The sequence below is a fragment of the Drosophila suzukii genome, chromosome X, assembly GCF_043229965.1.
Source record: "Drosophila suzukii chromosome X, CBGP_Dsuzu_IsoJpt1.0, whole genome shotgun sequence".
NCBI classification, from domain to species: domain Eukaryota; kingdom Metazoa; phylum Arthropoda; class Insecta; order Diptera; family Drosophilidae; genus Drosophila; species Drosophila suzukii.
Genome location: NC_092084.1, coordinates 15,942,805 through 15,955,667, shown reverse-complemented (window position 1 = coordinate 15,955,667; position 12,863 = coordinate 15,942,805). Strand labels below are relative to the sequence as shown.

At 39.0% G+C, this 12,863-nt stretch overlaps 1 protein-coding gene across 1 annotated transcript; it reads left to right on the top strand.

Moving 5' to 3' along the window:
- Positions 1-6,646: 6,646 nt before the first annotated feature.
- Positions 6,647-12,863, top strand: Gas8 (Growth arrest specific protein 8). Its single transcript, XM_017086593.4, has 5 exons — positions 6,647-6,961; positions 8,695-8,737; positions 10,306-10,470; positions 10,613-10,916; positions 11,208-12,863. The coding sequence occupies exons 1-5, from the start codon at positions 6,959-6,961 to the stop codon at positions 12,130-12,132; spliced, it is 1,440 nt and encodes a 479-aa protein (XP_016942082.1). The 5' UTR covers positions 6,647-6,958; the 3' UTR covers positions 12,133-12,863.

Genomic DNA, 12,863 nt, shown 5'->3' with positions numbered 1-12,863 from the left:
TTATTTCCTTTTAAAAATCTTAATTAATGCATTAAACGAGGTCAAATATTTTCTCTAATTAAACATTTCTAAATTCCCGCTCCAATTCGGTGGAGTTATTTTTATTACCATTGCAGTTTGTGCCACTTTGGCTAATTCTAAGGGTGATGTTGCTGCGGGGATGTTGCTGCTGCCACTGAAGTTGCTGCTGCTCACATCACTCCCATTGTTGCTGTTGCAGCAGCTTCTTTTGTTGTTATCCTTGCCACACACATTTGCCGCCTTTAAAATCGCGCATCCTTTGTTGTCCTTTGTTGTATTGCGTAAATAGCACAACAAATATAAATACACAGCAGCAATATTGCCAGACAAACATGCACAAAAAGACAATCACACAGGGAGAAAAGTTTTATAGTTGTACTTAATTAACGTGCATTTTTATTTTCGCCGAAAAATTATTTCAATAATTGTGTATAATTGTTTCTAAACTTACAAATAACCATATATATTATATTTTTAATCAAAAATTTGTATAGTTTTCATAAGCTTTTATATACATATTTTTAAAAAATATGTAACTTTTATTATCTGTTTTTAATAATAAATATTAAAACGTATTAAACTTTTATTTAAGCTAAGATTTAATATTACTTCTTATTTCTTCCTTAACTTTTTCGTTTTAAATATATTTTTAAAGCATTTATTTTTGTTCCCGTTTAAGCACACATTTTTCGCCAGTGTACATGTGCATTTTGCTGCTTATGATTGTTATGGAGCCGCAGTTTGAGTTGTTTTTTGGGGCTTTCCGCGACACTTGTAATCAAGTTTTCCCGCGCACAATGGTGTGTGTGTGTGCGTGAGTCCTGCCATCTCTGTCTCACCAAGTGTTGCCTACTTTTGTGGGCGGGGGAAAAGCGACGCGTTGAGTGGGCGTGGCGGGGGAGGCGCTTAATTGCTCTATTTGATGCCGTCAAATTGTATTTTAATTTCGCATTTCCCTTTTTATCATTCCTGGCTGTGACTGCTGTCTTTAAATTGCCTTTGTTTTGGAGAAGGAAAATGGAAAAGCCAAGCAAAATTGTTTTTCAAAAGTGAGGAAGTTGAGACATGAAAGTCACTAGTCTTTAAATGGTTGAAAAAATAGTTACCAAGAAATCGTGCTTTTAAATTACAATACAGATTTTCTAATTTAAGATTCTGTAATCATTAAAATTAAATGTCTTTTTCATCTTTCTTGTCTCTTCTTTTTAGTTAAAGTTTTTTATTTAAGAGTTTTGAATATTTTTAAGAATTGTATAATGTATCTTAAATACTTTCCTGTAAGGACATTTCCTGGTCATCCTTATCCTGACTTATATCCTGGCTCTCCTTCATCTTCGTCATATTTTTGGGGCCATTCTTTTGGCGTTCTTTTTTCCAACCGCCTTTGTTTTACTGCGGTTTATTGTGTTATGCAGTGTGGCGAACTTGTATCTATTTAAATTTTGTGTGTGGCAACATGTTTATTTTATAACCCCAAGGCAAGAGGAAAATGCAGGGGGAGTTTTGGGAGTTTGGTTCATGTTTGACGGAAGTTTAATTGAATACACCGCTTACTTGACGGTGGGCAGGGGCGGGGGCGGGGTCGGTGAAGGGGGCGTGGCTGGGGGGAAATGTAATTGTGTGCGTGTGTTGGCCGCAAAACATTTTCCGCATTTTCCGGGGAAAAGATGGGACAGCAGCTCGCTAAAACAAATGGCAATCAAGTTGAATTGTTACACACACACACACACACACACATAGGCGGGGGGCGGGGAAAATCGAGGGGCGGGGCAGAGGGATAATACGTAGGGAAAAATGAGAGGAAAATATGTATAGGGAAAATATGAGCAAAATAAGTGCGGAAGCTGTCAGCCGCTGGCTGAAATTTACTCAACTTTTTTGATTTAATAATGAAATGAGTGTCGGCTTGAATATTCCCATTATGAGTGTGTATTTGTATGGAGATTGTGAGTGTGTGTTGGTGCGTAGTACGCGTGTGTGAGTGTGTGTATCCTCTTATCCTGGCATCCTGGTAAATGGCTTCGCTTTGTAAAGTCTCAATGGCTGACAAGCGACTGTCGAGCAACAGCTGGCTAAATAAGTGAAACACTGCTAGAAACACTACTAAAAACACTGTTAAAAAAACGGCATACATAAGTTTGGCAAAGTTTTAAAATGGCAGAACTCCAACATGAATTCGTATACCTAATTTCCATTCAATACAAATATTATATTATTTATAACTCACTTGAAACCTTTTTAAAAATTATTACAACCATTTTCTTATAGCACTTTTAAAATAATTTAAATGTATTTACAAAGATTTGATTCCAAAAATCTCTCTGTGTCTAATCGTTTTCCCTTTGTTTTTATAGTTTTCACAGAAATCCTTAGTAAAATGCTGTATATTTTTCCACTCGTTTCATTCATTTTCCTAACCATTTGTTTGTTTGTTTTGACTGCTCTTAGGACCCCCATTTTTCTCTGTGTTTTTGGCCAGAGCAAATAGCCCAGCATCTAGCAAATTTTTGGCTTGCAGCCGTATCTTTTCATCAGTTGATGATGATGATGACTGCCGGGCGGCCGAGCGAGAAATAAAATTAAACAAATACGAGATAACAAGCCACTCCAGCAGCAGAAATTCAATTACAGCTGCTTCAGGTTGCCGGTTGCAAGTTGCAAGTTGCATGTGGCCTCGCCTGTGCGTGTGTGCGTTTGTGTGTGTATGTGTGTGTGTGTGTGTGTGGGCAGCACTCGAAGGACGAAGGACCTGGGATTCCGTTGCCAGTACTTGGTGCTCTCTGCCCAGACCCCAGGACACTTGACACTGGACCCCTCTGGCCACATGCTCGAATTGATTTAATTGAAATTTTATTCGACTCCTGCCCGGGTTCATTGTGCAACAGTTGTCCTGCTGCAGGATCCTTTGTGCATTTGTTGCATTTTAATTAAGAGCCGCTTTGTGCTGCCGCTGCAACAATAAAACCAAATCTAGCCACAAAATCTAAGCAACCCCCTCAAGTTTACATATATGTGGCCGTAAGGTTGTGTTCAAAATAATAGTAATAATCCCAAAGTGAATCGAACTCTTTTCAGTTTTCCTCCTTTTTTAAAAGTGTCAAGCGATATATAAGAAGATTTTTGTAATGTAGTTCTTTAAAGAGGACTACATTTTTTTTAACCCAAACAATTTTATGGAACTATGCATCGAATTTAGCTTAGTGTTCCTCCTTTTTTAAAACTGTCAATCAATATATAAGAATTATTTTTTAATGTAGTTCTTTAAGGAGAACTACACTATTTTAACCCAAGCAATTTTATGGAACATCTGCTTTATAATTTTCTCGATCAGTAAAAGTAACCTTTTAAAACGAACTCTAATGTTTATCAAATCTTTTTCAAAACTCTGGAACTCCTATTATTTTGAACACAACTGCATATAACCAGTTTGTTTGGTTCGTGTATAAAGCAAAGTAAGCAAATGCTAAATTTGTAATGGAAATTTGTAAAAAAAAAAACAAGGACATATATTAAAATGGAAATCATAGTTATACAAATGGACTCTACAAGAATCAGAGCCATTAAAGGTTGTTCATATGCTAAGCGGGATATATCTCTCTATATGGTACTGTACTTATATCAAAAAAATCGAAATACACAATAATATTATGTGCCATTATTAGCAGACCTAAATGCTGAACGAAAATAAATAAGATAAACTAGAGGAAATGTTATAGAATCCTGGAATCCTTCGACTTTTCACATTCTGTATATAGTTTTGTTGTGGCTTAAATCCATTCAAATGTGTAATAAATTAAGTTCTCATTGCGTTGCTTTTAAATTACAATTACTTTAAGCCTAAGAAATGTATATAAGACAGCTCATAAAGAAAAGTTAAAGCTAAAAATAAAATGTATATAGCCAACGAGGATAAAATGTAATGTGTATTTAGGATGGATTTAAGTATCGATCAAAGAAGTTCACCCAAAACAAAAAAAAAAACATAAAACTGAAGCTTAATCAAAGTTCTCTCGATAATCCCCCTGAAAAATGGAGAGCCGCTCTATATAAACCAGCAGTAAACGCATAAAGTAAAGTATATCTTATATATATAATAAATAAACAAGCATATATATACAAGACAAATTATATATATTATATGGTAAACGAACAAATTCTACAAATAAAGGACAAAAATATATTTATTAAAATTAATCAGAAAGTTTAAATTGCCAGGGTTCGGGTCGCAAGTCAAAGTTTGGGCCGAGGAGTTGTAAAAGCACAGTTTTGCATATGGCGAGGGGCGGTCGAGGGGTTTTCCAGCTAACAACAGACAAGACAAGGCGTCCGACCAGCTGCACCAACAACTTTTCCCCACCCACAGCTGTACGTATATACATCTATATCTATATAAGCTCGTACATATCTGGATCTCTCACTCAGAGGCAGGATATCCGTTTCTGCGCCGAGCGGAAGTTGTTGTGAAAATAACACAGCAAATAACTTTTGCCACCGCAATGAGCACTGCAATAGGAGGCCATTCCTAACCGCCCCCCCCCCTTTCCACCTCCCGGAAAATCCTGTGAGTTTGCACACACCCAAGTATATATATCTGTCCAAAGGTTCATCTGCAGTTGCATCAACTGGGTTGACATTCATCATCATTACGCAATAATCCCTGAACATGTTAATAAATGGAATTTTTAGGCTAAATACACACGCTAATAAACCTGATCACCCTAATAGAAATTGAAGGTTATGGTTGCTTTATAGCCTAAAGTTAAAATACTAAAATACCCGTTTTCGTCCTCGTGTTAAATTGAAAGCAGGATTTAAAATCTAATTTTTCATACGTTTTTTAGGATTAACTCCTATATTTAGCTTAAGATGCGTACGAAAAAACGGACCTAAATAGTTGGCTAAAATAATATTAAACAAAAACAGCTCTGGACGAGGTAAGAAATAGTGACGATCGCACCTTCAACTTAATAACGTAAGTAAATAAATACAGAATCATTCATTTCAGATTTGTTCGTTAATCGGTTTAAAAAAAGAATTCTAAATGTTTTCTTTAATTGTTTCTACATATGTGCTCAGTATAGCAAATACTTTTTTTTTAAGTACAAACCATTACATTTTTAAGGACTTATTTAGTAGCCTAATTGAATTCGGCTGCCCTTTAAAGAAATCGCCTTAAAGCGAACCACACCTCGACCTCGATAAGCAAATTTTCTAATCATATTTTAAATACTTTCACTTTCAATCAGTGCTTTCCCCAGCCCCTCCCCCGATTGCCGCCCGCCTTAACCCTTGACAGCCGTTACGGAACTCAATGGGCCATGACCGACCGCAGCCGTTGGCCAGAATAAAATGAAACAAAAATTATGCGGGGCAGAAGGAAAAGTGGCAAAAAGGGGTAAAGGTACACAGAAAAAAAACCTCAATTAAAATTACAATTTTATTAGATTTTGTACTATTTATTTTAAAATAAATACTGTTCTTACTATTTACCTTATAAAGTAACCGTTTAAAAAATGTATTTTTAGCAAGAAAAGTGTTGATACTTAAAGTGTTTTATTTTTATTCCATCATTCAGATTTTAATAAATTTTTTAAATATTAGATGAAATAGGGATATGCACGATTTTTTGATTGTCCCTTAAATTTTTCTTTTTTATGATAAATGTATTTATAATGTGAATATTTTTTTTGTTTTTCTCTCTGTGCACCAGCCGCAGCATCTTCGCTATCAGAAATTGACTTTTAATGAAAACAATTGAAAATTCTCGGTGTCTGCGTGCCGGGTCCCAAAATGTTGTTCCATGCGAAAGCCACGGGGTTCTCTTCTCAACAGCCGACTGCTCAAACTGCTCGACTGGCCAACTGGCCGAAACTGGCTGCGGTTATTAATTTCAATTAAAGCATTTAACCGGAGCGCCCACCGCCCTTTGTTTGCCCAACCAGCCCCGCCCACAGCCAACATTAATTAAGGCGAGAAAATGGCAGAGTTTCTGGGGGAATTGCCAGGCCATAGGTGCCATGTTATTCAACGGACTAATAAAGTTGATTCGAGCGAGATTTTCGGGACCATCAAGCAGTGCTCAAAGGAGCCGAGGATCTGCCAGCTTCCTGATAGTATCGTATTTCACGAAATCATCAAATTAGCCAGTCAAGAGCAGAGACTGCAGTGCCACCAGCATTTAAAGTCCGCCAAACAAACGGGCGAATAAACAAACAGATGCAAGGGAAATGCAGGGTGGAAACTCCGGGGGGTGGGGGGTGAATGGAAAAGTGGGGGGAAAATTCAAGAGACCATTTATAGGAAGCAGACAGCAGACGGCGATAAGAGAAAGAGTCTGGTCTGGCTTGGCTTTTCGGTTTTCACTGGCTTGGGCAGCAAACTAATGCCGGGCACTATATAAAGCACGAGAGTACCAACAAAAGTGGTTAAAGTTTATTCTGGTCAATTTAGACTCCTATTCTGTATTTAGGTATACATAATACAAGCTATAATATTTACAAGAATATTATATATTATATATGTATATTATATTAGTTGGGATTTCCTGTTTTTCAAGATCCACATTTTGGAATGACATTCTTCTCGTGATTAAAAGGCTTTACGCATCCAAAAATTGTTCCCCCCAGAAACCCAGGTGATAACTGTAAAAATTCCCCATAACTTTTTCATTTTTTCCAGCTCTTTCCCTTTCGCTCCCCCGGAAAATAATCGAGAGAAGAGTGAGCCCGAAAAAACAACGTTTTTAACCTTTAACCTTTGCTTTCGGTTGCCCGGTTACACTTACACCAACACCCACACATTGTCAACTGCTTTATCGATACATTTGTTTTGTTGCTGGACGACAGGACATCAACGGCTTAGTTGGCCGTAAAAACCAGAGGAAGGCGGTCTTCTACTTTCGGCAAAAGAATCATAAAGAGGGAGCACCGCGAACAGCATGGTGAGTAATAAGTTGTTAAATCACATCAACAAAAGCAGTGCATCCTTATGGGCGCACTGCTTGGCCAGCAGCTTCCGCCTCCTTCCGATTTCCGATTTCCGGTTCCGTTCCGTTCCGCTGCTCCCTTCAGTCTCAGTTTTTCAGCTTTACAGTTTTTCAGTTTCCCAGTTTCAGTTGCACTGCAAGCGGCGCATTCAATTTTTCATGCCAAGCCAGGCTGTTGCTGTTGCTGCATATACAAACTGCACTTTGCGAGTGGGCAAACAGTGAAGCCTCGGCGGTAATTTACCACTGGCCAACAAAATTGAGTAGCCTTCAGCCTTGAGAAAAATCGAATAATGCCTTTACACACTAACAATTGATCTTTTTTTACAAAAACTTTAAAAAACTAATGTGTAACCGAGCTAAAAAAAATTCTTTTGTGAAGAAAGTATCATTTCATTTTAATGTTTTCATTTTGGTAAGATCATAAAAAATAAATCTGCTCATCAGATATGAACTTTGAAAATGAAAGCCTGTTAATGAAGCCTCAAACATCCTTATTTGTTTATTAAAAAATAAACAAAAAACATTTTTTCATTTTTTAACGTAGGTAAAATCATAACCAAAAAAAGTTTATAAGTCCTTGGAGATCTTCTGTCATATAAACATAGGAAAGAAACAGCCATTCATTTAGATACAACATAACACTTATTGAAAATTGATTTCAGTAATTTTATCTGGTAATTTTATTTTGGCTCAGAGTTTTTGTGTTAGCATAGCTCCACTGTGCGTTTATTGCAGCCAAGCAGGAGTCCTTCGAGCCCCCTGGACTCCCATTCTTCCGCTGGTTGTCTATTTTCGATCATTTGTTTATGTATAGACCTGCCCCCAACATATACATATCCGCCTTTTTTCCATCCGCTACATATATTTATATTTATATGTATATATACTTTACGCCTTTGGACATGGCAAAAGCGCGGTCGACGACGGGCGCAGGCGGCTTCGAAAATTTTTGAATAATTTGCAGTCATAAAATATGCAATAAGCCAGCATCCAACAGCCAACAGCTGTTGCGAAATTGTTTTGAAAGCCGCGCCATCACATTATTTAAAGCGACGATGGCAGCTCCCCGCTTTCTCCGCATTTCTCCGCCTTTCTCCCACGTGAAGGGAATCGAATTAAACGTTGTTAAAGGATTTAAAGTGCGAAAAATAGTTGCGAGCTGCAGACGACAATTGCGCAAGCCCCCATTTTCATTTTCATTCTCCTGCGGGGAGAACTCATTCAATTTGCATAGACAAATGTGGAAATTCTTTGGGGCAAGTTCAGCGGCGACTTCAACTTCCAGATTCCAGCTCAGCTGGGGTCTTAGATTTTTTATTTCATTTTTCAGAATTTATTTTAGTTGCATTTTAGGACTTACAGGTTGGCTTTTGAGTCTTTATTTATTAATGCACTGGGCAGGGATTATTCACTTTAAATTTAATGATGAAGAAACAGCTTATACTTACAGGATGTCGTATGTATCTTTATTTATATTAGTACTGTGAAGGGATTATTCACTTTAATTGAACTGGTTGTCTTTTGTATCTTTATTTATTGATGTGTAGTACTGTGCAGGGAATATTTACTTTAATTCTAATAATATAGAACAAGTAAGCTAATATTGTGCATTTTGATAATGGTATGACCATTAATTAATTTGAATGTCTATAATTAATTCTAATTATAATATTATTGTATTACAGCCGCCAAAGGGTAAAAAGGGCAAGAAGGGCAAAAAATTGCCAGGTAAGTAAAGCTAAATCATAGTTAGATTAAATTGTATTGCCAAATTCCAATTGAAATATTTGTAAGAAGCCATAAAAAATAATGGTTACCCTTCTCGCATGTTAGATACGCAATTAGTGAGTCATTCCAGAATTTATCCTGGGTCCGCTTTAAGGACTCCGGCTGTTAAAGCCTCTCCCAACGAGGAGACAAACGGAACAAGGACGAGGCCTGCCTGGCAATTCATTTTCGGAACATTAATGGCAGCAGGGTGCCACTGGGTAGTTGGGTAGTTGGGTAGCTGGGCAGCTGGAATGGCGGACATTGGTCATTCAGGGCAATTTAAAAAGGCCAAGCAAAACAATTAGTAAATAACGATAATCTGCGTGAGGAGGGAAGCAGTGGCCAAAATGGGGCAGGAGGAGCCGGGGGAGAACTGTGGACAAGAAATGCCCGATGCAATTGCTCTGGCGGAGCCTTGCAGCCCAAAAATTAAAAGGGAAAAAATGGGGGGCCAAACTGTCCACTTAATTTCCACGAGTGAACACACTGCATTTTGCCCCGACCCCCGACCCCTAACCCCTGACCCCTGACCCCACACCACTCCCGAGGACATCTAACGCACATAATTGTTTCTATGCATGCACTGGGAGAATATCAGAATTGTATACCTATTGCTTGTAGAGTTAATAACAAGGATTTCCTTTTACTTTAGATTCTTAAATAAGGAGAAACAAGGGTTTTTGGCTATTTTTTATTTCTCTAAGATTAAGTTTTCAAAGCTCAAAACAATTTTTTTGGCAAAATTTTCAACAATACATAAAAAGGATCTAGTTTTAATTAACATTTTTCATAATTTAAATAGAAATCAAGTCGTTGGTTTATTATAATCAAACCACTGCCAACCATTTAGGTTTTTGTTTTACTTTTCTTATTTTTCTTTTAAAGGACATATATGATGATAAAATAAGTCTAGGTGACTAACTGGTTATGTAATATTTGTTCAACATTCAAATTTAGCTTGTATCTGTCTTACCAAATTCGAAAAAAAATTCAAACAACTATCTAACAACTAAAATATTATTTTTTCCCTAATGAAATCCATGTTATTAGGCGTTTTTATGCCGAGTGCTTTCTAGTTTGAGACCTAGTCCTGGTAGTCCTAGTAGTCACTCCTAGTGCGAGTCCTGGCACCAGCCGGCCAACGATGCCAATTACAGAAAACAATTACAACACGGTCTGCTGCTGGGCCACATATGCGGGCAGTGGCTAAGGAAAAGGGGCGTGGCAGGGGCAAAAATGGCGGAAATGGGGAAGTAGAGGGGTACCCAGGCGTGCCGTTCTCATTAAATTGCCATAAAGCAGGGAACCCCAAAAATGCGGACAAACATTTTTCACTCACCCACTTTTCACTTTTCCGAAACATTAGAAATCAAGAAAGTCAATTATACTGTGGCTGCGATTTCCCAAAAATATCTAACAAACTATATTTACAAATTGAAATTGTCTCATTTATTTTTTATGCCATTGTGAAGTATTCATTCTGATATTTGAAATCTGATTATAACCACTTTTAAACCCATTCTCAGTGCTCATCGATGGCGTGGACACCTCGGCGATGACCCGCGACCAGCTGGAGGCCTTTGCCCTCCGGCTGAAGGCGGAAATGGATCGGGAGCGGGAGGAGCGGAACTACTTCCAGTTGGAGCGGGACAAGATCCGCACTTTTTGGGAGATCACGCGCCAGCAGCTGGGTGAGTTTTGGATATCACTGATGGGTTTACCCTTCTTGTTCCGGTTTCTGACAATGGTAGTACTAAAATGCGTCTCTTAGCACTCATCAAAAGAACATATATTTTACTTGTAGATTATTAAAACAATAATTGCTCCATTTAGATGAAACCCGCTACGAGCTGCAGCAGAAGGACAAGGAGATTGAGGCCACACAGGACCTTGCTGACATCGATACCAAGCATGTGATGCAACAGATGAAGCATCTGCAGTTCGAGAACCACAATAAACTGGGCGAGGTTCGGGCTGAGGCGATGACCCAGCTGAAGTTGGCCCAGGAGCACCATGTCCTTCAGGAGAACGAGCTGCAAAGGGACAAGCGCCAGCTGCGCAGGATGCTTCGCGAAAGGATGGAGATGAGCGAGATGCAGCTGCGCCAAATGGAGGCCCATTTCAACGAGAAGCTGCTGTGGGTACCCTCTCAAAAACACTAATCCCAGATCGATCTATCCCACATCTGACAGCCAAATTTTCAGTTTTTTCTTGAAATAAATTGTTAGTAAATGTTGAAATATTTAATGTTTATTAATAATATTTAAAGTCAAACTAATTAATAAGGAGTGCAGGTCAAATATTTTGTCTAGGTCAAAATCCGCCCCCAATGTTTCGTTTTTCGACTGCCTTGCATTTCTAAGGCCTTCAAAATTTTGAAATAAACACTAAATTTTTTCCAAATTAATTATTATTTGCATCCTGACAGGGAGCAGCGCATCACGTTCGAGCGCGAGCGCAAGGACAACGAGATGCTGCACGAGGAGAAGATGATCGAGCAGAAGGCCAAGCTGGACCTCTTCTACGGCACCCAGATGTTCGAGGTGGAGGAGCGCAAGAACCAGCAGATCAAGGACCTGCAGGACCACCACGACCTGGCCTTCAACGACATGAAGAACTACTACAACGACATCACGCTGAACAACCTGGCGCTGATTGGCAGCATGAAGGAGCAGCTGGAGCATCTGCGCAAGCAGGCGGAGAGATCGGACAGGATCGCAGCGGACACGGCGGCGGAGAACCGGCGATTGAAGGAGCCGCTGGAGCATGCCAACATCCAGCTGAACGAGTACCGCCGCAAGCTGGAGTTCTACGAGCGGGACAAACAGCAATTGAGCCGCCTCAAGGTGCGCAACACGCGGCTGGAGAAGAAGGTCAAGGGTCTCACGTGGGAGGCGGAGACCCTGATCCTGCGCAACGATTCTTTGGTGGCGGAACGCGAGGGACTCAAGGAGCGCTTCAACGACGTCATCGTGGAGCTGCAGCAGAAGACCGGGCTGAAGAATGTCCTTCTGGAGCGCAAGATCGCCGCCCTGATGCGCGAGGACGAAAAGCGCAGCATTGTCCTGCACGAAACGATCGCCACTTGTGCCCCGAATTTCGCTGAGAAGCTGACCAGCTTGGACGAACGGGTGGGCAACATTGTCGATGAGAAGAACAAGATCATCCTGGACCTGCGCTACGAGGTGGCCAAGGCCCGTAAGGCCCACGACGACCTGCTGGAGACCTACGAGTGCAAGCTCAAGCAGTACGGCGTGCCCACCGACGAGCTGGGCTTCAAGCCCCTCAGGGATCGGGACCAACAGCAGCTATACGTTTGCGGACCAGCTGGTATAATCACGGAGAATAAGTAGGCTCTTCCTCAATAGGCTCATCTTCAAAAGTTGTATTACAAATGAATTTCGAGAATAGGAAGAAAAAAAGGATCATTAATCAAAGTCACATTTCCTTGATTATATCACAAAAATATATCAGATACAAAGAAAAAAATGGTAAAACAGACAAAACAAATCAAAAAACTCCAGTGATACCAAGCCTCTCTTCAAAAATGATAACACAAGAAGATATACCCCAGGAAAAAAGGAGAAGTCTAACCGATTCTCTATGTAAAAGAAGTAGACGGTAAAACTATCACAAAAAAAAGACTAAAAAGAAATTTTAGTTTCAAAGGTATTTTGATTTTTTAAAAAAATAAGATGGCTTATTTTATTTGATCTATATCAGTAAGACTACCATATCTTTAAAAAGGCAAGAATAAACCAAAGGAGGAGACGAAAAAATGGTAGATTAAAAACGAAAATTCACAAAAGGATTATCGTATTATATATTTTTCAAAAATCAGGACAAAATATAATCATGGAATGGAAAGAGAGGGAAGATAAGGGAGAATATATTTAATGATCAATACAAATGGAGATTTATGTAGTCAAATCAAATCAAAGATAGGCAAAGAAGAAAAGCAAAAAAAGTCCCGCCATCATAGCCCGAATAAAAGTAAATTGTAAGTGCTGTTCAGATCTTTAGGTATACTTGCCTAGATTAATGTATAAGATGTCTGTGTATTATTAAAAATGTTCTGAAATAT